Source organism: Piliocolobus tephrosceles, chromosome 3, assembly GCF_002776525.5.
Source record: "Piliocolobus tephrosceles isolate RC106 chromosome 3, ASM277652v3, whole genome shotgun sequence".
NCBI lineage: Eukaryota > Metazoa > Chordata > Mammalia > Primates > Cercopithecidae > Piliocolobus > Piliocolobus tephrosceles.
In genome coordinates this window covers 115,613,820-115,640,908 of record NC_045436.1, presented here as the reverse complement: position 1 = coordinate 115,640,908, position 27,089 = coordinate 115,613,820, and the positions used below count along the sequence as shown (strand labels likewise).

The 27,089-nt window shown below is 37.8% G+C and overlaps 2 protein-coding genes across 6 annotated transcripts in view; both read right to left on the bottom strand.

The window, feature by feature from the left end:
- Positions 1 to 3,207: 3,207 nt before the first annotated feature.
- PPBP (pro-platelet basic protein) lies at positions 3,208 to 5,980 on the bottom strand. The gene is made up of 3 exons (XM_023198505.2): positions 5,729 to 5,980; positions 5,290 to 5,425; positions 3,208 to 5,147 (listed from the first exon to the last, which is right to left on the bottom strand). Exons 1-3 carry the CDS (start codon positions 5,874 to 5,876, stop codon positions 5,045 to 5,047), a joined length of 387 nt encoding a protein of 128 aa, XP_023054273.1. The 5' UTR covers positions 5,877 to 5,980; the 3' UTR covers positions 3,208 to 5,044.
- Positions 5,981 to 15,116: 9,136 nt separating this feature from the next.
- Positions 15,117 to 27,089, bottom strand: part of LOC111532167 (C-X-C motif chemokine 3-like) — a 37,307-nt gene continuing 25,334 nt past the window's right edge. For 4 of the 5 annotated variants that reach the window (XM_026446904.2, XM_026446903.2, XM_026446905.2 and 1 more), the window contains 4 exons: positions 16,630 to 16,778; positions 16,369 to 16,501; positions 16,175 to 16,258; positions 15,117 to 15,813 (listed from right to left, as the gene is read on the bottom strand). In XM_026446904.2, the coding sequence (XP_026302689.1) occupies positions 15,795 to 15,813; positions 16,175 to 16,258; positions 16,369 to 16,501; positions 16,630 to 16,778 (385 nt within the window). In that variant the 3' untranslated portion in view covers positions 15,117 to 15,794. Of the gene's footprint in view, positions 15,814 to 16,174; positions 16,259 to 16,368; positions 16,502 to 16,629; positions 16,779 to 27,089 lie in introns of those variants that run through there. The other variant, XR_003306666.2, reaches the window with a different exon arrangement.

Sequence of the window (27,089 nt, the reverse complement as noted above, 5' to 3'; positions counted from 1 at the left end):
AGAAAGAAAGAAAGAAAGAAAGAAAGAAAGAAAGAAAGAAAGAAAGAAAGAAAGAAAGAAAGAAAGAAAAGAAAGAAAGAAAAAGAAAAAAGAAAAGAAAGAGAAAGAAAGAAAGAAAGAAAAGGGCTCTGGGCAGCTGCCTTGGCTGGGACCTCCAACCTCAACTTACATACAAGCACATTTATAGAGTTAGAAATAGAACTTGAGTCAGAAGAGGATTTTTGTGTGTGTGTGTTGTATTAATAATAGAGTTCTCTGTTGTCATCATGCAACTTACACACTAGGCACCTTCCGGACCCTGACAGTTCTGTTTCCTTTCCAACCTCCCAGCTGCAACTACCAATGCTTACTACTGAGTTTGGTGGCTTTGTGTGTGAAGGGTGTGTTATTTGCAATTATTTTCTGCTGCTAGTAAGTTTAATTTGTTCTCTAGGCAATGACTCTTTTGAATTTCACCTGAATGTGGAAAAATTCTCTAGTCTCTAGAAGGGATTTACCAGGCTCCACCAACAATTACCCAGTATGCTGTGGGACGCAAGGTCTATTTTCCCATTACTTGTACTCTTGGAAAAATTGCGGAAGTAATATTTGAATGCATTCTTTTTGTAAAAGCTTAGTGCCTGGCTGTTTCTTCATTGTTTCCATGCTGAATAATAGTCCAGAAGAGAAGACAAGAAGAGTTTGCTAGGCTGTGTCTCCCAGTGCCTGCTGTGTCTTCAGCCAGTGCCAGTGACAGGGTGAGGTGGGCTGAACTGTTGGCGGGGAGCAGTGATGGTTTCTGCAAGAGGATTCAGGGCATCTGGGAGTTGAATGTGAGAATGATGGAAGGTGAGAGTGGAGGGGATGCAATAGAATCCCACACAGGAAAGGAGAAGAGATCCCTGTGAACTGTCTTCCCTTCTCTGAAAAAGAATGACTTTGGCCCTTTATTAGGGCAGGGTACACCCTCAACCCGAAGTCAGAGGTTTTCTGTCACACTGATTAACAGTGGTGAAGGGCGTCAGGAGACCACTGCATGGAAAAGCTGATATTCTAATACATGGTAGGACTGGACTTCTAGAGAAATATGCAATTTAATTGTTGAGTTAAGTAGTTTCTTCCTCCTACTGTCCCACCACCTGCCTTTTCAGCTGACTAAGACTTATTTATACTTCTGGAGTCGGATTAAGTATCAGTTCCTCAGAGGGGCCTTCTCTGACAACTCTATGCAATCATGTTCTCTTGCCTTTCTATCTTGCAGAACTCTGTTTTTCCTGTTTCTCACAGGTAACACACATGCACACACATGCACTCACACATATTACACAGAGATACATATGTGTGTGTGTGTATATGTGTGTATTTCATAGTGTTAAAAATGGTTTTGTTTCCTAAACTGGAAAACACTATGAAATCAGAGATTATAACATTTATCACTGTTTCAGTGCACTGGTATAGACTCAATTCAAAGTGCTACCTTAGCAAAGATGATAAGTTGAAAATGATGATGATGAAGTTTTAACATGCTTTAACATCCTTCAAGCAATTGAAGCATACATATATTAACATGTGTAATATATAATTGCAATTATTTGCCTACTTATCTGCCTCTCCTACAGCATAGTGATCTTTTCAAGTTCAATTCTCTGTGACTTATATACAGTAGTGCAGCACATAACAACATTTAGGTCAATAATAGACTGCATATATGACAGTGGTCCCTTAAGATTATAATGGAGCTGATAAATTTCTGTTGCCTAGTGATGTGATCCCTACTGCCTATGGTTGTAAAGTCATAGGAAGCAGTGTATTACTGACATGTTTGTGGGGATGCTGGTGTAAACAAACCCACTGCACTGCCAGTTCTATAAAGTGTATACCACATACAATTATGTATAGTACACAATACTTGATCAGAATAACAAACAGCTATGTTACTAGTTTATGTATTTACTACACTATACCTTTTATTATTATTTTAGAGTATACTCCTTCTACTAGTTACAGAAAAAACATTAACTGTGAAACAGTCTCAGACAGATCCTTCAGGAAGTATGAGTTGTCATCTTCTGTCTGTTATCATAGGAGATGGCAGCTCCATGTGTATGTATTATTGCCCATGAAGACCTTCTAGTGGGACAAAACAGGGAGTTGGAAGATAGTGATACTGATGATCCTGACTCCATGTAGGCCTAGGCTGATGTGAATTTTTGCATCTTAATTTTAACAGAAAAGTGTGAAAAATAAAAAATACAAAACAAAACAAACAACAATTAGCCAGGCTCTATGGCTCAAGGGTGTAATCCCAGCCTGAGAGGCTGAGGCAGGGGGATCACTTGAGACCAGGAGTTCGAAAGCAGCCTGGGAACCAAATGAGTCCCCTTCTCAATAACAGTTTTCAAAAATTAGCTGGGCATGATGGTGCACATCTGTAGTGAAGATCAAGGAAGATCACTTGAGCCCAAGAGTTTGAGGCTGTAGTGAGCTGTGATCATAGAGATGAGGACAGAGAAAGACCTCATCTCTAAAATAAATGAATGAATGAATGAATAAATAAATAAATAAATAGAAAACAAGGTTATAGAATGACGATATAAAGAAAAAACATTTTTGTACAGTTGTACAATGTATTTAAAGTGTTATTACAAAAGTCAAAATGTGTAAAAATTGAAAAGTTTATAAATAAAAACTTACAGTAATCTAAGGTTAATTTGTTGAAAAAAATATTTTTTAAAAATTTGGTGTAGCCTAAGTGTACAGTGTTTACAAAGCCTAAAGAAGTGTACAGTCATGTCCCAGGCACTCACGTTCACTCACCACTCACACTCCGACTCATCCAGAGAAATTTGCAGTCCTACAAACTCTATTTGTGGTAACTGCTCTATACAGGTGTACGATTTTACTCTTTTATACCATATTTTTACTTTATCTTTCTACATTTACATATGTTTAGATACACAAATACTTACCATTGTGTTACAACTTCCTACGGTATTCACCACAGTAAAATGCTGTGCAGGTTTCTAGCCTAGGAGCAATAGGCTATACCATATAGCCTAGGCTTGTAGTAGGCTATACCATTTGGGTTTGTGTAAGCACGCCCTGTGATGTTCACACAATGACAAAATCACCTAATGATGCATTTCTCAGAATGTATCCCAATTGTTGAGCAAAACATGACTGTATTTATGAACGCCCTGTATCCAACACAATGACTGTTGCAGAACATTTTGTAATTCATACATGTTTATTAATCTGAAACTTGAAGCCCCTTCTGAGTTAGCAGCAGAGAGAAAGAAGGGGAGGGATGATTTTGCATATGGATGGGCAACACACTGGGTTTGTACAATCTTACACCCAGATTTTAATGTTTGCAGTGTAAAGGAATCCAGGTGGCACCGAGTGGCAACTAAATTACTCTTTCCCTGCATGTAAACAGAATAACTCAATACATGCACACAAAAACAGAAGACATCTGCATCTCAGGAGGTATAAACATGGTGTCAACACTGTGCCATGTCTCAGGAGCTGGTCTTGTCAAGTTTCAGTGGGAAACCACCAGACATAATGAGTAAGATGCCTGATATTCTATAATTATTATAGTACATACAATATGCTATTTATGTATCAAGTTGTATTATGTATGTGAATAATACTACGTTATATGTAATGCAATCTCTTCATTAGAGAAAGAAGAGTTGAGGAAAGCACTGTGGTGTGGCAGTTAAGAGCACAATTTGAAATTCCCACTCTGTTACATACTTAGTTAGCTAAAAGTGGGCAAGTATTTTAAACTCTATAAACTTGATTTTTCTCTTCTGTAATGAGGGGGAGGATAATAATAATCATAAGAAATAATTACTAACATTTATATATGGCTTATTTGTGACATACATTATTTTAAATGCCTTAAATTTATTAACTCTTTTAATCCTTCCATAAACTCTATGAGGGAGGCAATATTATTATCCCCATTTTTCCAGAGGACGTGCTTTTAACCAGATCATATCTATCTTTTAAAAAATTGTTTAGTTCATGCATGCAAAACACTTAGTATTCCTGGCATATTAAAATGATTAATAAATTGGAACTATTATCATACTACATTGAGAATGACACAGATCATCAATTTAGTAACTTTTGTTGGTCATACTGTGAAATATCAAGTATACAAAAAAGGAAAATTAAAGTTTTTTTCCCCAGGAATCCTGTTAAAATTAATAATAGATGACAACAAATCAATAGCAAATTTTTATTTCATGTGAATATTTTTGTAAGAATAGTGTGGGTATAAATTTTAGGGTTTAAAAATGAATGAAAGTTCTGTTGATTAAAAAAGTAGAATTTAGAATTAAGAGTCTAGTAAGGTTGAAGTCCTATATTGTACTTATTTATAAGGCTTATTCTAATACTAGAATTGTAACTATATAGATATGTTAATTCATTTTCATCATGTATTTTTGTTCTACTAGTGGCAAATACATTCACTTTAAATTAACCACAGATTATAAGACTCATATTCACCAATTTATTATTTTAAGGTTTGATGGCTAAAATAAACATCAGAATAAACTTTCAGGGAGTATTTTAAATAAGACATCCTAGGACTAAGACACTGAGAGACTATATTAAGTTCCTAAATATATTAACAAAAACGTGTTGAGCAAATATTCTCTGCTGGGCTCCATGTGATTCCTATTATCATTGCCCATATGATATCTAATAATCTCCATGAATATGTCTAATAACCATAAAGCAGAGCAGGGAAAATCAACTAAGCTGTGTTTAAATAGAAATTTTTAAAGAAAAAAATGCAAAGCACAGTCCAATGTTTAGCCAATAATTAGAGAGTTGAAACCAAGCTTATTTATTTTCATCTTCCTTCTGCCATCTTTTAATCAACCTTCCCAGAATAAAATGTGATTTTTAAGACAGAATGAAACACATATCCAAATTTTAATACAGTAAGAATAGGTATCCCGAATAAATGAGAACTCTAGGAAATCAAGGCTTCAAAATTCTACCCTTCCTGGGAGTTAAAGAAGTTTGGTAGAAATGGAACAAATCAATCAGTGGATTCATCACCTGCCAATTTTTTCTGTACAATTTTCTTAATTCTGGGAGCGTCTGGGTCAAGGCAGATTTTCCTCCCATCCTTCAATGTGGCTCTGCAAGAGAGAACAGGGTTATCTGTTGATGTCCTGGCCTGAATATCAGAACTAATCCATAAGACTGGAGGAAACGAGTGCACATGCAGATGGAGGTAAAGGGTTTCCCTGATAAAGCAATAGCACAGAAACAGCAACTTACATCACTTCGACTTGGTTGCAATGGATTCCTTTCCCGATCACTTCCAAACTTTGGATGTTTTTGGGATGAATTCCAGAGGTTGTCTTCATACACAAGCAGCGCAGTTCAGTGTACAAGTCACTGTCTAGACTTTCCTCTAGGGTAGAAAACGTTACCTATTGGTGGCCATGAATATTTTCCTCAGGTCCCTTATTTGCAGATTGAGGGTAATTGTGCCTCTCTCATAAAGCTATTGTGAATATGATCTGTAAAGCTTTAGTAAAGTTCCCAGCAGAATGCCCAGCACACAAGAAGTGAGAAGTGACCCCCCTGTGTACCTCCTCCAATTGGAGTTGTTGATTTAATGGCACTCTCCAGCCCCAGAGGCACCAAGCTAGTCTTTCCCCCAGACACAGGTGTAGCAGAAACAGCAACAGGTGCAGGGAAGCAGGGCCTCTACCTTTGCCTTTCGCCAAGTTTCTCTTAGTTTTTCCTTCGGTGGAGGAAGCCAGAGCAGTCAGCAGCAGTGACAGAAGCAGCAGCACCTGCAGGGCATGAAGTGGTCTGGCACTGTTACAGGAAGGGGTGGTATCAAGTCTGAGGCTCATGGTGGAGAAGGCTGAGCTAGAGTTGTTTCCAGAGCCAGAAGACCGCTGAGTGAGGGTGAGTTACTGCCCACAAGTCTGCAGATAAGTGGCTTCCCATGCCCTGAAGATGTCATTTATATGCTCTCTCTCAAAGCCAGTAAGAAGGAAGAGGGAGGGAAGGAGGAAGTGAGGGTATGTGGTGATACACACATAAGCATTTGAAGCTGTGTCCAACCCAGAGAAAGACCAGAGAGGTCAAAATTGTTGCTAAGTTGCATATTATGCATCACTTCACATTCCTTCTGGCCTTTCTCAATACCTCTGTCTCTTACACATGTGTAAGAACTCCTTTCAAGAAGGTAAGAACTAGACTGAAATACTACATGTGTTTTCTTTGTGTGATTTATAACAATATGTCCTGCCATTTCTATGATGCAGTTTTTAGGCTTAATAAAAACTTTAGGAGCACCTGAAGGCACAAACATGTGGCCCTTGAAAGAGAAAGTTATCTTTCCTTGTTAGTGCCAAAGAAAGCAAATGTTCTTTTCATGGTTGTTGATAAATGGGACTGGTTATGAGCATGTGAATAAAATAAGAGCTAATTACCATCAAAGGTTGTCTTCGGATTTTAGGTTATTGGATTATTTCCACCTTCAATCTATATTATATTTTGTAATTTCATCCAGAAACTACAAACGAAACTCATCCTCCCTTGTATTACAAAATGAGCTACTTGTTTCTACCACCTAAGAATACCTAAAAAGCAGGACCCAGCATATTTATTTTTCTTTTTATTTATAACACAAAAATTATATAATTTATTGCAAAAGATTCATACACTGCAGATATATTTGAAATAAAACACAAATTTATCTTCATCATTTCTCCACATTCCTACTCTTCAGTGGTAAACATTGGTAACAATTTTGCATTAGTTTTCAATTCTATCTGCATTTATATGCACACATGTATATATATATATATATACAGTGAGACATGTTTAAGACATAGAGATACACATATACATAGAAGTATTGTATATGGATCACTATACAGCTGACTTTTATCCTTCAAAAAATTTGTTCAGTATCTTTTCATGCCATCTTAATGTAGTTTTCCCCCATCCTTCTTAATGACCACATGACATCCTATGGTAAGAACAATAGTTACTCAACCTTGCCTTGTTGGTGCCCTTCAGGGTGCTTCCAGTTTTGCCCTATTAGAAATTGTGCAAGAAATGCCTTACCAAGCAAAGTATTTGTTCCTGAATTCTCAGACCCAAATTAAATGTTTTGGTCTGAAATGCTTTAACCCTACAAAGATAGAGAGGTGGACCTACACATGACATGTTGGCTTTATGTTATCTTCTGGTTCTCTGTCCCATCTGTAACACTTGCTTCCTCAACTGAACCATACACTTTCGTAGGGAGTAGCATGTCCTGTGTTTCTTTGAATGTCTCATGTCTCCTATAACATGTAGGACACTTCAATACAAAGTAGGTCTTAAATAATTAATAAATCAATGAATTTGTATCACATGAAAGTTTGCCTATCTTTTCTAATCACCTACAATTCCAAGCCAAATTCAACAGGACCCAAAGCAACTATACTATTTATATTGATTTGGAAGCTTGTCAATAAAGAAGAGGCAGATACAAGTGGCCCTGGCAACAAGTTTTCTCCCTTTTGCAACTATGTATAAGTCTCACAGAATATTATTTAAATTTTCCATATTCTTTTTTTACTTTTCATATCTTTAAATTTTAGAAGAAATACTTAAAATACTAAATGTTCAAAATTATTCTCTATCAAAAGGATGAATATAGTAATTTTTTTAAATCGTGTTTTTGTTTTCAGCCAATTTTCCCTATTGTTTAATAGTTATCTACTATGTCTACTCAAGTTCTCAGGTCCTGCTTTTAAATGTGATATAACCTGCAGTCCACATTTGGCAATTTACTTTAGAAGTAAGCAGACTTCCAAATGAACTCGCCTTGGAAATGTTTCGTGACTTGATGGTGACATTCCACCTCTGAGTAAAGTATTTTATTATGAGTTCCTCAGGTGGTTGATATACTAATTAATGTAGAACCTACTGACACTAAATAGGACAATGATTGATTTATTTCTAAGTTTAGCTGAAACAAAAAGTTTGATTGATTGTTTTGCATGTAGACGTTTAGCCTGTATGCTGTAATCTGTAGGTAATGATTTTAACTTCGATACTGTACCCTCCCATGGAAAAGAAGACAACTCTCGTATAAAGAGTTTTTTTCTGCCTTATTTTAAGCTTTTCTATTATATAAAACCCTTGTAACTTGTGAAAGACTCTAAAACACCCCCAACTTTGTGGTTGTGTCTTCCCAGGTCTATCTTCCCATTTGGCTTTCAATAAACATGTATAAAATTATTCTGCCTCACTAAACTTAGTTTCAGTTGATGAATGTATGTCTTATTTTTCTCTACCCAATTTACTTTTTTCTTATAAATTATAGTTTAGCAGTAGAACATATTTAATTGAAATGATTTTTCTCCCTGTCTCGACACAGAAATTTCTGGTCTTAAGTAAGCTTAAAGGAAGGGTGTAAGCTGAGAATTCGTGGTCTTCTGAGAGTTGAGATGTGGAGTCAATTGCAGAGGTAAATTCAACAGGACACAAAATGAGGAGAGCAGACTTCTATTTCCTCCTGTGGGATAACTTTATAGGCTTTTGTCATTATTGAGTTTGAGATACTGTGAATTCTTAAGTCATATACATTTTCATTCAAACATAAGATCAAAGCCATTTCCAGAGCAAGATATAAAAGTTTTTTTTTTTTTTTAACACTATTCATAGTATATTTCATTTTCTGTTCAACCCCAAAATACATTGCTGAGAACGTTTATTGGCCTCACTGGACAACTTTTTCTTTCCCTACTTTAACGCTATCCAGATTTCTTTCCTTTTTCATTAGTAAGATTTCCTAAAAGTCCCTAATCTTTTTGAGGAAACTGTATGAAAAGTCTTCTAAAGTAATGATACTTTTGACTGGGTTGATACCAGGAAAAAGGTAGGCTCTTTCCTACCAGGAAACCAACTAGTGGGTTGACATCAGGAAAGAGGTGACTCCAGTATCATGGAGTCATTGCCTTAATCAACAAATGTGGCTTGTTGCAAAAAACGCATCATCAGCAAAATCCATGAGGCAGTAGTAACAGATTTCTTGAGTCATCAAAATGTCATAAGGATGTCAGCCAGCATTTGATACAAAACAATATTTTGCTAGTTTTTATTAATTCAAAAAATATTGGTTAAGCATCATTTGATTGAGCCTGAACTTCGTAACAGATTTTACAAAGTTCTCTTTGCGTGACTTGGTCATTTGATTATTTGTTTTTAAAAAATCAGGCCTAAAATATTTGTGTAAAGCAACAGGATATGAAAGATACTCTACTCTTGCTGCTATGATGACAACTGCCACCATTAACTGCTGTTACTGTCGTTTGCATCATTCCCTTCCATTTCCACGCTGAGAAACACAGTACAGATGATGATAAACTGAGTGTACAAAACTAGTTAAAAGATATTTTTAAATAACTTATTCAGTTAAAATCATACAGTCATACAAAATTATAGTTTAAATAAATGCTAGAATTAGAAAAGAGTTATTTTTTCCTTGTTTTTAAGATAACTTGGGAGCCATATTATTAACCTTACATTGTCATTGTGGGTTTGTGTATGTGTGTGTTGGGAGTGCTAAGTTATTTTAGCTCTTTTTTCTTTAAGTCATCTTATAAATAGCAGAGTCATGAAGGAAGCAAGCAAATTATCTAAGACTCAAAGCACGTTCTGTGTTAGCTATTTTAAAAGAAAATATCTAGAGACATTGGAGGACCACTATCTATAAAATTAAGACATAGATTACTTCTTCTCTGCCTCATACAGAACATTTTTAACACGCATTTCCCAAATCCTTCTTTCAAGTACGAAGGAAGTGGACTACCACCTACAAATCAATCATAAAAGCAATTGGTACCGAAAATGCTAAGGATAGTACAATTTTGAGTCTGTTTGTTAAAGTATCTTCATCAATAAATTTAAAAGACTATCCATCAAAAGTTTTTCTGTAAGTGCTGAAACCAAATGTGCTTACCGTATAACTGTGAGTTGACAAGAATTGTTCAGATGTTAATTGAGGTTTTACTGTATACTACTCAGAGGTGAAGCAAGGGGTGAAAATGGGAGGAGAGTGGGGAGGGTGAAGGAGTTGAGGGGAAGGTATCTTTCTAGGTGCCATTATATACAATACTTCCAAGCTTTGCAGGACTCAGAATTTGTGTTTTAAATTACATTGATTAATAACATTTGTTAAATCTCAAATGTATGCAAGTTACCTAGTTTCCTTACATACCCATTCATTAAGGAAATTCCAACATAATGTTCTAGAGCCTGCAAACACATTAAATTGTTAACAAATATCATTAATTCTCTTTTGTTGTGTAATAAGCCGACCTCATAGTTAGTGGCTTAAAATATTAATTTATTGTTTCTGATAATTCTGTATGTTAGCATGAGGTTCTTCTGCTAAGCTCACTTAAGTGAGTGCAGTCAGGAGCAGCTGAAGTGGCTGAAAGTAAAAAGTGGGACAATAGGGTGACGATAGTCAATGATGATTTAACTCTGCATTTTAAAACAACTCATAAAGAATGTAATTGGATTGTTCATAACCCAAAGGATAAATGCTTAATGGAATGGATACCGAATTCTCAATATGCTTATTTCACATTGCGTGCCTGTATCAAAACGTCTCATGTACCCCATAAATATAAACAGCTACTATGAACCCACAACATTTTTTTTAAGAAATAAGAAAAATAATAAAATAATTTAAAACAAAATTTTAATGGCTTGATTCACAGGAGGGGTAGTTGGTGTTGGCTGCTGGCTGCGATTTCTACTGGGGCACCTGGGTTCTTCTGCTACTCTTTTAAATATAATTATTTAACTTCTCACTAATAAGCAGAAATGAGGAATGGTGGGAGAGAAGGAGAACAGGCAAGGGGAGGGGAGGGAAGAGAAGAAGAAGGGAAAGCAGAGAAGGAAGAAAATAGAAAGGAAAAAAGCAGACAAGTCATGGCCCTTCCAACACCCTCCTCCTCTCATCCTTGTCTCCTCTAGTCTTCTGTCTTCTACTTCTTCCCCTCACCTCTTCTCCCGTTTCTTCCACTGTTCTTACTGGAAAATCTTTGTTCTGTGGAAAAACTGAGTATATTTGCAGCAGAAAACCTTAACTTAGACTGAGAGTTCCTCATCTTTGTAATTTCCAGATCATAAGGGTCCTGCAATGATAACAGGCATGTAAGAGGATTATCGATTAATATCAATAAGTTAATATTTGATTGATAAATATTTATACAAATACATCATATATTCTGATAGTTATTATGTAATTGACAGAAATATATAGAGAGTATATAGTTTACAGAATTTCTTTAAAAGACTCCAGTGGCTTGCTCCTATAATCCCAGCACTTTGGGAGGCCAAAGCAGGCGGTTTATTAGGTCAAGAGATCGAGACCATCCTGGCCAACATGGTGAAACCTTGTCTATACTAAAAATACAAAAAAATTAGCTGTGTGCAGTGGGGCGTGCCTGTAGTCCCTGCTACTCTGGAGGCTGAGGCAGGAGAATCGCTTGAATCCGGGAAGCAGAGGTTGCAGTGAGCCCAGATCGTGCCACTGTACTCCAGCCTAGGCAACAGAGCGAGATTCTGTCTCAGAAAAAAAAAAAAAAAAAAAAAAAAGAAAGAAAAAGAAAAAAAGACTCATAGCATATTCAAATTTATACGAGCACATGCCAGTATAAACATGTGTAATATAATCCAACTGCAGTGTGAATGTATGTACATACATACTAATATGATCAATCTTCTTTCTTTCCTTTTCTTGTGTTTCATAAAAGAGCAATTTCATATAAATAACTATTGTTAGGTATTTATATAGTAAATTTGAGGGACAAGGGAAGTTGAAGCACTGATCAGGATTGGGATGAGACAACCTCATTTGTCATTTAGATAGGGAAATGTTAAGTATAAATACCTAAGAATATGTATTTAAATGAAATTGGTCTTTTAATTTTAGAGTGACAAGGGGACTTGTTTAGCATAGATCACTTGCATTTTGAATACCTTGTATGTGCTAGGCACTGTCCTAGGAATTGAGATGAAGTTGATAAGCATTGTCCCTGCTCTCATGAAGCTTACATGAAGCTAGAATAGAGAGACCCTAAACAGATGACCATAAACACATAGACTCAATAAACTCTACAGTAACTTTGGTGAGAAAACTTTATGAAGGAAAAGTACAGAGTGCTAGGAGAGGGTATAAAAGGGGTTTCTTCAAAGGTAGGAGTAAGGGTTGGAGAGGTTTTCTCAAGGAAGTAAAAGGCAAGCTATTCCAGAAGGAAGGATGGTAGTTACCCTGGTAAAAGTGAGGGGAGGTATTATAAATTGAGAGGATTGTACATGCCAAACCCCTTGTTGGACTACTGCTAGACAAGGAGAAAAGAGGGTAAGCAAGTTATAATTTAATTAAAACCAAGCACGGTGACTCTTGTCTGTGATCCCAGCATTTTGGAGGCTGAGGTGGGCCGATGACCTGAGGTCAGGATTTCAAGATCACCCAGGCCAACATGGTGAAATCCTGTCTACAAAAATACAAAAATTAGCTGGGCATGCTGGTAGGTGCCTGTGCTCCCACGTACTCAGGAGGTTGAGGTGGGAGAGTCACTTGAACCTGGGAGGTGGAAGTTGCAGTGAGCCGAGGTCATGCCATTGACCTCCAGCCTGGGCAGCAGAGCAAGACTCAGTCTCAAAAAAAAGAAAAACCAAAAAACAAACAAACAACAACAAAACAAACACCTATTATGAGCCAGGTTACTGAATTTAGAACAGTATCTGACAGCCTGAAGATCGGGATAACTTGTTAATTCATTAAGTCCTGCATTATGCTACATTGGGGATACAGAGGTAGATATAATATGGTTAATGCTCTGGGAGAGCTAGAGTGGATGAAGAAACCTATAAGTAAGAGCAATGCAGTATTTTTGTTGTAATTCAGATAATGAGATGTTATGGGAACATCAAGTTGGAAGCCATGAGCTCTGCCAAGGAAAACTCAAAGGAGGTATTACTTGAACTGAGTTCTTAAGGATGAGTAAGCCTCCTCTTATATGTAGGTAGTGGCCCTAGCAAATGCAAAGTCATGGGCCTAGGAAAGCACATGCCCAGTTAGGGAACTGAACACTTGACTAGAGTGAATTTGAGGGACAAGGGAAGTTGAAGTGCTGATCAGGAGTGGGATGAGACAGAAAGAACATCATCTGTCATACTTAGAAACCTTTATTTTATTTCTAGGAAACAATTTAGATAGGGAAGAATTTAGAGAAGGAAATTTTTGTGTTTTCCAAAGACCCCAGAGGCCATTGGGGCTGTGAAGGAATAACTGGAAGGGAACTGAGCTTGGAGAAAAGTTGAACCAAAGCGATGGTGTTGGGGAACGTCAGCCTTCTCTGCCAGGCAGAGAGGAGCAGAGTTAGTGTTTTAAATTATATAGAACTAAAGATAAGTAAAATGTATTGTAGCAGTATAGGAAGGAGAAACAATATGAGTGAAGTTTACAAATGTTTTAATGCTTATTCAAAGGACAAAATAAAGACTATGAACCAATGAGGCACATAATAAAAAAGTCAATTTTAATATAGTGAATGTAATACATATGTAATTCGTCATAACAAAATGGTCAAAACCTTTAAAAGACACACAACAGGCATCTAAAAATCTTAGCAATGCTAAATATATAATAAGTATATATTATATAGAAGTATATAATATATAAATACAAGTGCTTTTTACCAAGAAGTGTTTTATTTTTCTTGCAGTAGCTTTGTTAATTGCACAAAATTATGTTTTGTTTTTGCCATTTAAGTGTTATCACACAATGCTATTCCGAAAGACAAATGTTCATTAAAACCAAAGCAAAAATGGAAATTCACAAGCATTAATTACCTAGATTTGTCATTTAAAGGTTTAAAGAAAAAAGGGAGGAGCTTTCCTACAATCCTTTTCACAAGGGTCACATTTTCTCCTTAAAAGGGAAAGATTTCCAAACAAAGGTGAAATAGCTTAAACAGAAATATTTATAAACAGAAACTTTACAGCATTGTCAAGGATATTAAGACTACATTGACTAACCAGTTTCATTACTGCATCTTCCCCCACCTCCACCCTCAGTATGTCCCACCAGGACTAGAGCAGGCTTTGCATTCATATAGAAATGCTTCAAAATCTCAGTGAAGTGAACTGTGCTAAAAACCCGACAGGCATCTTCCCTGCCCTCCCCGCTGGTCTTCTGCAATCCTCTAACCCAAGTTCTACTCTGTGAAAGGGGCCGAAGCTGTGAGTGTGGAGGAACCATGCCCCACTGTGGCCACCTTATATATAATTTTGTTTTCCACCATAAATGCTGGCCTTCTGCAAATTATGATTTTGGAAAATGTAGCCCATGCAGAGGGATAAAAAATGGACATCCCTTGGACGACTTCTCCTTGTTTTTTTTTTCCCAACATTCCAAGCCCTCTCTGGTGCCCTGTCCAAAGAGAAATGCTAGGACCTCGAGGATGTCGCTATGTATTTTAAAAATTAAATGATAAATTTATATTCAAATTGTTTGGATACGTTTCCAAAACATTCAGCGTACAAGTCATTGTTAAGTTTGCCTTTATTTTAAAAACTGATAGAATACATTTCTATGTAAAGTAGCAGTCAGGAATGTGCCTGTTTTCTAGCTTCTTCATCTATCTAAAATATATATTTAGTTACCAGAATTATTGTACTCCTAATGAAATCGTTAATAAATAGCATGTAAAATCAAAGTTTAAAAGTAAATGATGGCAGTTTGCTATACTAAGAAGATAAAGGGCCGGGCGCGGTGGCTCAAGCCTGTAATCCCAGCACTTTGGGAGGCCGAGACGGGCGGATCACGAGGTCAGGAGATTGAGACCATCCTGGCTAACACGGTGAAACCCCGTCTCTACTAAAAAAAATACAAAAACTAGCCGGGCGAGGTGGCGGGCGCCTGTAGTCCCAGCTACTCGGGAGGCTGAGGCAGGAGAATGGCGTGAACCCGGGAGGCGGAGCTTGCAGTGAGCTGAGATCCGGCCACAGTACTCCATCCCGGTCGACAGAGTGACACTCTGCCTCAAAAAAAAAAAAAAAAAAAGAAGATAAAGAATGTCTAAAATCATAGGAAGATATTAGCCCTCATAGAACATAAACTTTTAGAAATTCTGAAAAAGGAAATATATTCTACATAGATAAGGTGCGATACACTCAGCTTTCTAAAACAAAATAATTTCATCGTATCCCAGGATCAAGAGTAAGGAAATTCTCTGACATACTCCCCAAGAAACATGAAAATATTTCCTATTTCTTAAAAAGGTGAAGATAATAGTGTATCTCCATCGACAGAATTCTTATGAAACATCATTTCCATATTAAATCCACAGCCTTCTCAGTTAATACCTTAAGGAATATTTCTTGGAGATATAATAGTCACCTTCAATTCAAGACACTTTGAAAGATTAATAACCAGTGATTCTTGGCTCACAGTATAGTCAATTGCCAAAATCTTCAATAGCATAGCAGATAAAATAACAGCAAATAGCAGAGGTACTATGCTAAACATTTTATTAGCTGAGCTGAAAGCTTAAGGGGCAAACATAGGTTTTCCTCACACTCTTCAAAGTGAGGAATCCAGGAAGAAAGCTAACTACTAGAAAAACAAATAAATCAACAAACAACAACAAAATCCTTCCTTCTTGTCTTCCCTGGGTCCAGAGACCTCCAGAAAACTGCTCTGCTGAAGACTGGGAAACGTTTCCATGCCTACTCATTTCTCTTCCTCAGTTGTCCTGGTTTTCACTGTTGAGAGAAAGATTATATTAGTTTAACCATTTTTCGCACTTCTTTCTACTCCACCCTGGTGTCAACACTCAGCGTTTATAATGCTTGGTAAAAAAGGAGTATACAAAATCAATACAAGCAATGGGGAAACACAAAGTATAACTAGGGACAGGATGTGTGTAACTGCTCAAGTAATTACATGTAAGATTGGTAATAAAGTTTTTCCCAGGACAATCCAGAAAAATGTTCCCAATTTAACAACCTTTTAATTCTAAGCGTGAAAAGTGTTACTTAAATAGTACAGAGAAGAAAGACCTTGTGAAGTCTATGGTCTCCCTAGATGAGATTTAAAAACCACAAAGATCAAAGTGACAAGTACCCGTCCAAAAGTTTCTGGATGACTTTCTTTAGAAAAGGGGCTTGTGGATCCAGACAAACTTCCGTCCCGTTCCTCAGGGAGGCTCTGAAGCAAAGAAAAGGGAGATACACTCGTGAGATAGCAAGGTTGAAGACCCAGGCTGCGGGACTTTCCTCTTGCCAAGGTCACAGTGGACAGAGCAGCACAGAACTTACACCACTTCCACCTGGGAGCACTGCGGGCCTATGGGGAACACCTGCAGATTACTGATCATTTGGGGTTGAACTCTCTGCGTGGTCTGTAAACAACTGCAACGCAGCTCTCTCAACGCAGCAGCGACAGGACCACCTGGGGAAGAAAGAGAGACATTTTTATAGGGCAGGTTGCTTGGTGAGTTCCCTGGAAGCCAGCTGCCCCGCAGAGGCTGGGGAGCACCCGCTGTGCCCCAGTGCGTCCCGCGTGCCAGGCGCTCTCACCCGTGCTGAGGGGCCCTGGCGGCGTCAACAGCAGCAGCAGCGCGAGCAGCGTGCACAAGGAGCCCAAAGGACCCAGGACCGGGGCCGCGTGGCTGGGCAGCAGGCTCATAGTGGTCACAGAGCGCTGTGAGCAGTCGCGGGTTCCTGAACTGAGTGGAGGAGCAGAGATTGGAGGATCCGGAGCACTGATGCTTCCTAGTGCGTTTTGCACTCCTTTTATCTACATTCATCTCTCCCCACTGACAGGAAACTCAAGCTTTGGGATGCTGAGGAAATTCCCTGAATTCAGGGGGCAGTGTGGAGAGAAGAGGTTGGGGGAGGGGGGCTGACAGTGGAGAGGGTGGCCTGGAGGAGCTGCGGGCACCTCTACCTAGAGGGACATTCTAGACCTGCTCCGCCGTGGAGGGAGCTGTGGCTCCAGCCAGAAGGGAGCACTGATTTAACAGGGCCTCAAGCCCTGGGCCTGAGGGGGCTAGGGATGCTGGCCTTTCTGAGGCAGGCAGCCCTCAGGGAGATGCTGCTCCTCTCCTTCTTGAGAGAAAAGGTGGAACCAAAGTAGCAGGAGCCTTGATTTGAGATAAATTTCTGAAAGTCAATCCTTTCTAATTATTATTACTATTAATCCAGGAAATGTTATGCATGTTTGAATTGCTCTAAATTGAAAGTCCTTCCTGTCTTCCTTGCAGGCAGGTTATTCTAGCTTTCTTGAATGACTTTATGATTCTCTGGACTTCAGCCAGGTTTGGAAGCCAAGATAACATGATAACAAGAGACCCTTGTCTCTTGCCACTTGAAGTCAGTGGCCTGAAAGGACCACCACTGAATTCTGTTGACTCCCCCACAGATCACCTTCTTTGGCGAGTAAGTCTGCTTACTGAGAATTCTGTACTTGTAGTATAGCAAGTATATGTGTGTCCAGGTGGTTAAACAAAAATCTTCCAAAATTACCCAGCAAAATGCCACGGAAGATACCTTGCTGTTGGCAGTTGCTATGCTATTGAATTGGAAAAGGTTTTGGTCTTCTTGGGGCTGAGATGTAGTATGGTGAGCACAGGCTAAAGCTTGCTAGGGATCCCAGGCCTGCCCCAGCTCTGGACCCACCCCCAGGTGTGTATTTGACACCATTTGGAGATGCTGTGAGAGGCTGAGTTTGGGGGGCTCATGTGAAAGCTTCTTGTAGGGGTTTGTATCAATTTGGCAGCACTTCAACACCCAGTCTGTTTTCCCTCAAACAACTTCATGGGGGGAGTAATGCTCCCCACAGGCTTCTGGAACTCTTGAATTTCATGATTACTGGTGATCAAGGCTGTTCCCACAGGCCTAATCTAGTCCCCAGTGAGCCCTGCACTGCTGCCTGAAATTGAAGGGTGAAGTAACTTCCAGCTTCCTCTCCCTCTCTCCTTCAGTTATCTGAGGAGGAGTTAAAGCACTAAAGGTTTAAGGGTCTTCCACTGTCTTGTTCCATGCAGGAATGGCCATGGTATTGGAATGACTCGGCTTGCTTTCATGGAAATCAAACTCGTTCCTCTTGTGGCTGGTTCTCAAGACCCTTGCCCTCATGGCAGAGCAAAGGTAATCAGTAAACGTGATGGCAATGAGAAACCAGTCATGAAACACAACTCTTTCCCTTGTCTCCTATGATTCCGAGAATTTTATTAACTCCTCCATCCATCACCTCCATTAGTGAGCAAGAAAGAGGTGTCATAGACCTTTACAACTTTCATTCTGGAAGGAAACTTCAGAAATTCACTGGCTGAGTAAGGTTGGGTGGTATGGGCCTTACTCTGTGGGAAACCAAATGAGAAGTCCTCACAGCTTCCTGACATCATCAGCATCATACCTGACTCGGCAAATGGAATTCTTCATTTTTCTGGGGAGTGGTGATCTGTAGAAAACAGCCTGCAGATTTAGTCTATTGACAGTTTAGAGATTAGAGTGTATCTAGAGACACAAGTGAAGCCTTGGTGAAGTGATAAGGCTTCAAAAAATCTTGGGCAATTAAATTCAACTTAACCACAGGGAATAAACCATAGGATAAGACTTTGCTTAAAAACAACCAGTTTGATTACATAGGCTATTGACTTTTAAACTGCGTGTGTGTGTGTGTGTGTGTTTGTGTGTGTGTATAGGTTAGTTCTAAATAAGCTATTTTAAACATAAGTGAACATATGAATTTGTTTTTGGCACCAAATGGTGAAATCTGAGACGGATCATGATACAAGATTGCCAGTTCCTCCTGATGGTCTTATAAATGTATATATCTCACCTGGTTTGCACTCTGAATCAATTCACTGTAGCTTGTTTATGGAACACAAGAAGAAAAACAATACTTCTGTAGCTGAGAAGGAGGTGACAGAAAGTCCCCAGTAGAAGTGGGCTGTTGGGTTGCCCAACCTAATCAGGAAGCAATATGTCACGTAAACTGGCTTCCCATGGAAATCACTCTGGCCCACTGCCTGTGTCTGGCTCCTATACAGGCATATTGGATGTTGGTTTGTACAAACGTGGATGGTCCAAAGGTCCTCTGAGGTTGAGTATGACAGCACCAAGAACTACTGAAGACACAGCACTTTAACAGTAGTTGCTTCTTTATCATCAATTTAAACAAAAGCCATTTGTTTTACCTGCACTATATCCAGGTGGCAGAGAAAAACTCTGTTATTTTTGTTCCCAACTAAAATAAAAGAATTCATCCAATGATATCAGCATCCTGATAGCCTGAAGGCTGAACTGTCTGTCTAAAGCAATCCTCTTTTAGTCGTTCTTCCACGGTATAATATAATATAAACTAACATAGTATAAATGATTTTTGCCTTCCAAAACACTTTCATGTTCATTATTGCTTAAGCCTCACATTGATTCTCAGAGAAGAGAAATTTTTTTCCCATTTTGCAGCTTGGCAAAGTAAGTAGAGCATGAGTTAAGTAGTAGAAAATCCAGCACTGGCAGTCAAGCACCAGAGACTCTGCCCCAGTAATTTTTAATGGTTTCCAGATTACAAACCACTTTCTTCACAGTTGCTGGCAAATAACCCCCAGTAGCTCTCCACAATTGGCTTACCATTTTATTGTGTTTCACAACAACCATATTTTAAGCTGTTGAGATCCTCAATCCTTCCACTCCTGTCTTTGAGATTGCAGTAATATCAAGGGTCCTAGAGGCTTCCACGTTATCCCACCTGAAACCGTGCCCTGCTTTCTAAATCCCTCACTGTCTTCCAGGTAGATTCAAAGTCCTTTCTTCTTTGAAAAGGCTTATTCTGACAAGGTCATTTGTAGGGTATTCCTTCCACTTTTGCTCTTTGAACCTCTAGTATATTTGTAATAATTATCTCATAAGGCAGAGTTTAATTCTTCCTTAATTTTGCCTTTGTCTTCCTCAAGTCAACTATAAACTCCTTAAAGTCAGTGATGATGTCCTGCATTTCTCACATAACCTCCCATAATTTCTTAGTGTAGCAGCGAGCATTCTGTGAATACTTGCTGATGAATGTTCATAATACCTTTTTTCTTTTTTAATTTTACAGTGTTCTTTAGCTTATAAGTAGGTATTAAAGAGGAAAGGAGAGGGCTGTTTACTGTTGTTAACTCCTCTGTTTTTCTAAACTTTACAATATTGAATTGGTTGTCTCCTACGTGGGAAATTATTTCCTGGTTATTCTTAGAGAAAGTTAGAATGATATTAATATTTTCCTTCTTTGGAATCCAAACTTTCAGAAGAATGTTCAGAACCCAGAAAGACATTTTATATTAAAAGAAATACAATTACACAACTAAAGTATTGACCAAATAACATAGTTTCTATGACTTTGAGATTGTAGGATATAAATGACAAGGGGAAATTCTGATTATGTTATAATGTGATGAATGTTAACACTGTGCGTATGTCATTCCCAATTGATCTTTTCCAACAAACCCGAGAAAAATTTAATTATGTGATTTAGTATTTGACATAGGCCTTTTCAAATGTTATTCTAAGGTTCTATAATTTTAAAATATCCACTGTTCTTTATATTACCTTTAAGAAATCCTATACAATTGCAGTAAGTAAGGATGTGAGCACTTTGGTATCAGGTTAAGCATATCAAGGGTATCAGTATAAGGAAGGCAATAAGAGTTTAAGTGCAGGATACAGTTACTTGTATGCAAAAGAACAGAAAAAAGGTAGTAACTCTCTGGTTTATGTTGCAATGTAAATGCAGTTTGCCTGTCTCCTTCTAAAGGGGCCTGGCAGTCCAATGAAGAAGCAGCAGCATTCAGGACATAACACTGCTTCAAAGTCGCTTCACTTTTGCTTTGAAATGTCAGGAATATTTTCTTTCCTTTGGCCAACTATCTAATTTCCCTTGCTGCCCATTTCAGGTAACATCTGTTGGAGGAGCAAATCAGTGAACCCTGACTGGGTCTATACCGAGCTAAATTCCAAATAATCATAGCTGGGTTTTTCTTTCCCACCTTCTGTGTGGATGGGGCGGCTAGTTTTCTGTTGTACAACTGTGCAGACCTCAGAAAAGTTTTTGTTGACAAAAAGAGTTGATACATGGGGGAAAAAAAAGATGAGAATGTAAGTTTTAAATGTTTCTGAAAGCCTTGAGCTTCTCAGAAACAGGACATCTTCATTACTTTCTTCAGAAATTTGTTCTGGGCTAAGTGAGCTTTTTAAGTAAGCACTTTTTAACGTCAGATATTTTAAATAACTTGGAGAAGGCATTTCTATGATACTACAAAAGTCCTTTATGGAAACTGGATTTCTAATATTGTGTTTAAGAATGCTCATTTGAAATATTGTTTCTGATCACTATTAACATCACAACTTGTATTTGTTTTAGCAGAGTATTATCTTTTGCATAACTTCACAATATATTCAGTTATTATTTACTACGTAGTAGAACCTCATCATTGCTGTTTTAATAGTAATAATTGTAATGTATTTGTATATGTTTGATTTATGTACTTCCTAGACAGTCAAAACCATCTGTTTTCCTTCCTCGTCACTGCTTGAAAAACCTTTGAAGAGTTTCTGATGCACATTTAAAAGTATTATTTCAGATGAAAGAGAATTCATGATGTTAGACCTACCTCAAAAGTTTTAAGTTTGTTCTTAAGTCACTTTCAGATAAGTTAACAATCTCGGAATAATTTACCATACCTATTGTAGTTACTAGAAAAGGGCACCTTTGTGATAATGAAACAGAAATCCTTTCATTCCTGGAATTTCCTGTTGAGAGTGTAGAGTTTTCTGAGCAATATGTAACACTGGTTAGTTATGCAATATGTTGAATTTTACTTCCAGCTTTGTTTAAAAAGGGTGTGAGAGGCTTTGATCAACAGGAATGTGAAGTCAAAGTTATGTGTGGCATCATCTTACCACCTGTCACATGAATAAACCGGGATTCATAAGTAAAAAAAGAAAGAAAGAAAGAAAGAAAGAAAGAAAGAAAGAAAGAAAGAAAGAAAGAAAGAAAGAAAGAAAGAAAGAAAGAAAAACTAGCAAAGACCTAACATTTGATAAGGATGCAAAACAATATTTGTGAACTTAAAGGACAAACACACAGGCACACCAGCACCACCACAATCCCCATCACCGATTCAACAAAACAAAGATGAATAAAAATTGAGAATAGAACGTGTCTTATAGTTGATATTTTGCCATCAAATTTTCATTAAGTCTGATTATGAATTCCCAGTGAATAACTGCTTTCATGCACATTTAAAATGTTCTTTTTGTAAGAATTGGGAATTAAGGAATTGCTCACACTGACAAAAAAGATGTTGCAATGCCAAACCAAAAGTCACAAAATCCTAGAAATTCTGTCTAATGTTCGACCATGAGTTTCTTACTAGCCACTCTGGATTTTAAAGCATGACTTCCTCTGGAGAATAAATTGACCAAATTGCTTTAACAAAATCTTTTATTTTGAATCATTTCAGTTTCCAAAACATTCAGCGTTAGTAAATCAGACTGGGAGTCATTTCATTTGGAACAGAATGTCCCTTGGAAAGAGTTTTGGGATTTTTCTCTAATTTAAATTTGAGGCCAGACTGATGAATGCTATGACCAGGGATTGTGTCATAGAACAGAGAAATATAGTAATGACTTACATATTAGAAATAGACCACAAGCTAGTATCTGTCACAATGTTGCTATATAAAAGATAGTTCTCCGTAATAAATGAAAGTTGTGAAAGTTTCATATTGAACTATATCTACTCAGCTTTCTGTGATGGTTTGAAATTGAAATCATTACTTTAATTGAAGCAATACCTAGAAAAAAATGGTTCCTTCAGTCATCCATGGATACTTCTTTTATCCGAATTTAAGTCATTCTGCTGCCACAAACTTTCTGTAGGATCATAAACAATTTGCTATTTATTTAAATGAAAATACTAATATCAGCTTTCTTCCCCATAAAACTATTCACAGGAACAGAAAGGATAGCTGTGAAAACTGTAAAAAATATTTTTTCTTTTTTTATGTTTTACATTGGTATAAAATTTACATAGTGATATGTACATATCTTAAATGTATATTTCAATGAGTTTTGAAACTGTAACTAGCTAATCAAGAGAACATTTTCATTTTTTTTTTTCAGAAAATCCATGCTCTTTTCCATTCATTCTCTTCTCCAGAGGAAATTGCTTTTCTGATATTTAGTTTTGCCTACTCTTGAATTTTTAAAAATGGAATCATCCAATGCGTACTCTTTTATGTCTGGCTTTTTTGTGTTCAACTTAATGTCTGTCAGATTCACACATGTTATTGTGAATATTAGTAGTATATTTCTTTGTATTCAATTAAATATTCATTCAATAATTCAAATGAAGTATTCAATTGTAGAAGTATAACCAGGTTTCTTTATTCATTCATCTGTGGATGGACAATCAAGTCATTGTCAGTAGTTTGGCTATCATGAAGTGGCTGTAAACATTATTTTAGAAATCTTTTTGCATGTCATAGGGAAAAGATTGCCATAAAATTATTGTCACTCTTCCTATTGAGATGTGGTATCTATGTTTCATATCCTTGAATCTGAACTGGTCCTGTGGCTGGTTTTGATTGATAGAATTTGGAAGAACTGATGCTGTGTAACTTGTGAAAAGAGATCTGCAGCTTCCACCTTGGTCTTTTGGAATGATTCTTCTTGGAACTCAACCTCTATGCTTTGAGAAGCCTGAGCTATGTGTAGAGGCCACATGGAAGAGAACCAAGGCACTCCAGCTGATAGGCCTCACTGGGCTCCCAGCTGACAGCCAGCACCAACCTGCAACCATGTAAGCTATCCTCTTGTACTTTCCAACCCAGTCACATTTCAGATGCCTGCAACTCCAGCCACATGGAGCAAAAGATCCAGAGAGATGAGTCCAGTCCCCTATCAACCCAGATAATCCTGAGGCAATAAATAGCTATTGTTTTAACTCACTAAGCTTTGAGATCATTTTTTACACAGGAACAATCAAATTATTTATTTTCACTTCTTGTGGCTAAGTATTAGGAGTAGAACTGCTGGACCATACAATATGTGTATATGAATCTTTACAGAAAATTACCAAATTATTACCAAAGGTAGTTTTACCTTTTCATGCACCCACTAACAAAGTAAGAGTGCTCTGGTCTCTCCATATCTTCATCATAACTCTTTTTAAATTCTTAGCTACTGGCAGTTTTTCATGCTATCCCATTGGGTTTTTAATGATTATTTCATGATTACTAATAATGTTGATAACTTTTCCTTGTGTTTAATTATCATTTGTAAATCTTCCTTTGTGAAATCTATTTAAAAATCTTTTGTCTATCTTGTTGTAAAATGAGTTTTTGCCATGTTATATTTGTTTGTCGGAGTTCGTGTATATTCTAGATACAAGTCCTTTCATTGATAGATAAATATATTGTGATTCTTTTTCTCTTTCTTTTCCTTTTTTTTTTTTTTTGAAATGATGGAGTATCGCTCTGTCGCCCAGGCTGGAATGCAGTGGGGCAATCTCGGCTCACTGCAAGCTTCACCTCCTGGATTCATGCCATTCTCCTGCCTCAGCCTCCTGAGTAACTGGTACTACAGGCATCCGCCAGCATGCCCAGCTAATTTTCTGTATTTTTAGTAGAGATGGGGTTTCACTGTGTTAGTCAGGAAGGTGTCAATCTCCTGACCTCATGATCCCTCCCAGAGTGCTGGGATTACAGGTGTGAGGTACCGCCCACAGCCCTTGTGATTTTTTAGTCTATAGTTTGACTTTTTATTTTCTTAAGAATGTCTTTGAGGAGGAGAAAGTTTGAATTCTGATGAAGTCAAACTTATCAGTTTTTTAAATGATTAATCATATTTTATGTTTGTCCTCTCTGATAAATTATTGTCTACCTCCAAGGTTGAAAAATATTCCCTTATAAGTTTTTTTAAAGTTTTTGTTTAGCTTTTTTTTTTTTTTGAGACGGAGTCTTGCTCTGTTGCCCAGGCTGGAGTGCAGTGGAGCGATCTCGGCTCACTGAAAGCTCCACCTCCGGGTTCACGCCATTCTCCTGCCTCAGCCTCCCGAGTAGCTGGGACTACAGGCGCTCGTCACCCCGCCTGGCTAATTTTTTGTATTTTTATAGAGACAGGGTTTCACCGCATTAGACAGGATGGTCTGGATCTCCTCACCTTGTGATCCGCCCGCCTCGGCCTCCCAGAGTGCTGGGATTACAGGTTTGAGCCACCGCGCCTGGCCTTGTTTAGCTTTTATATTCATATATATAGGCCATATTGAAGTAATGTTTTATGAATGGTCCAAAATATTAATTGTGATACATTGTTCCATTTTATAGTATAACTATCCAATTATTATAACAAGATTTTTGAAAACTTTTCTCACTAAATTTACTCAGAACCATTACCAAAATTCAATGATGGCATACATGTGTGTCTATTTCTAGACTTTACTTGATTTCATGGGTCTATTTGTCTCTTCTTATGCCAAATGTCCTTATTAATCTAGCTTTATAGTAAGTCTTGAAATCAGATAGTGCATCAGCTAACGGCTGTAGCATTGGTCAGTTTGAATGCTTTCTTTCTATCTTTAGCTTTTAAAATGGCTTCCTTCCTTTAACGTCATATCATATTGAATGGAGCATCTAGAATCTCCATTTTGAAGCATATGTCTGTAGGCAGCCATAGCCCCTAAATAAATCTTTAAAAAAAAAAAAAAAGCAAACATCAAATCCAAGCCAATCACAGCATTATAGCATTATTACAGGCATTGCAAGTGTAATAGGTTAACATATATGTGCTTGTAGGAATGAGGTGTTACCACTCTTGTAGTTTAAAATGGTCAGAGAGAACTCCAGTTAGTTTCTGTTTAGTACCACCAAGTACATGTTCAGCATTTCCTTTTATAACTACTATTGCCTCCTTAAGATTATACTTTTTATATTGAGGAAACTGTACAGGCAAACCTTGTTTTATTGTGCTTAGCCTTATTGCACTTCACAGACATTGCATTTTGTACATGTTGAAGCTTTGTGGCATATCCGGAGAACCCGCTCCCGATGGTTACGTGAGTTCTTTTCTATTTCCTAGATGTCTCGGCTGGTTTGAGAAATAAAGGGAAAGAATACGAGAGAGAGAAATTGAAAGCTGGATGTCCGGGGAGACATCACATGTTGGCAGGATCCGTGATGTTCCCCGATCCATAAAACCAGCAAGCCTTTACTAGTGATTTTCAAAAGGAGATCGAGTGCACGAACAGGGTGTGGGTCACAGAAATCACATACTTTACAAGGTAATAAAATATCACAAAGCAAGTGGAGGCAGGGCAAGACCACAGGATGGGGCGAAATTAAAATTACTAATGAAGTTTCGGGCACGCATTGTCATTGATAACATCTTATCAGGAGACAGGGTTTGAGAGTAGACAACCTGTCTGACCGATATTTATTGGGTGGGAATTTCCTCATCCTAATAAGCCTGGGAGTGCTACAGGAGACCAGGGCTTATATCATCGCTTGGGCATCCACCATAAAACGTGGCCACCCTCAGGGGGCCATTCATAGATCTACCCTCAGGGCACATTCTCTTTCTCAGGGATATTCCTTGCTCAGAAAAAGAATTCAGTAATATTTCTCCTATTTGCAATTGAAAGAAGAGAAATATGGCTCTGTTCCACCTGGCTTACCAGCACAGTCAGGCTCCAAGTCTTATCTCCCTTGTTCCCTGAGGATTGCTGTTATCCTGTTCTTTTTTCGAGGTGCCCAGATTTCATATTGTTCAAACACACATGCTCTACAAACAATTTGAGAAGTTAACACAATCATCACAGGGTCCTGATCATCCTCCTCAGCTTATGAAGAAGATGACAGGATTAAGAGATTAAAGTAAAGACAGGCATAGGAAATCACAAGGATATTGATTGGGGAAGTGGTAAGTGTCCATGAAATCTTCACAATATATGTTCAGAGACTGCAGTAAAGACAGGCATAGGAAATTATAAAAAT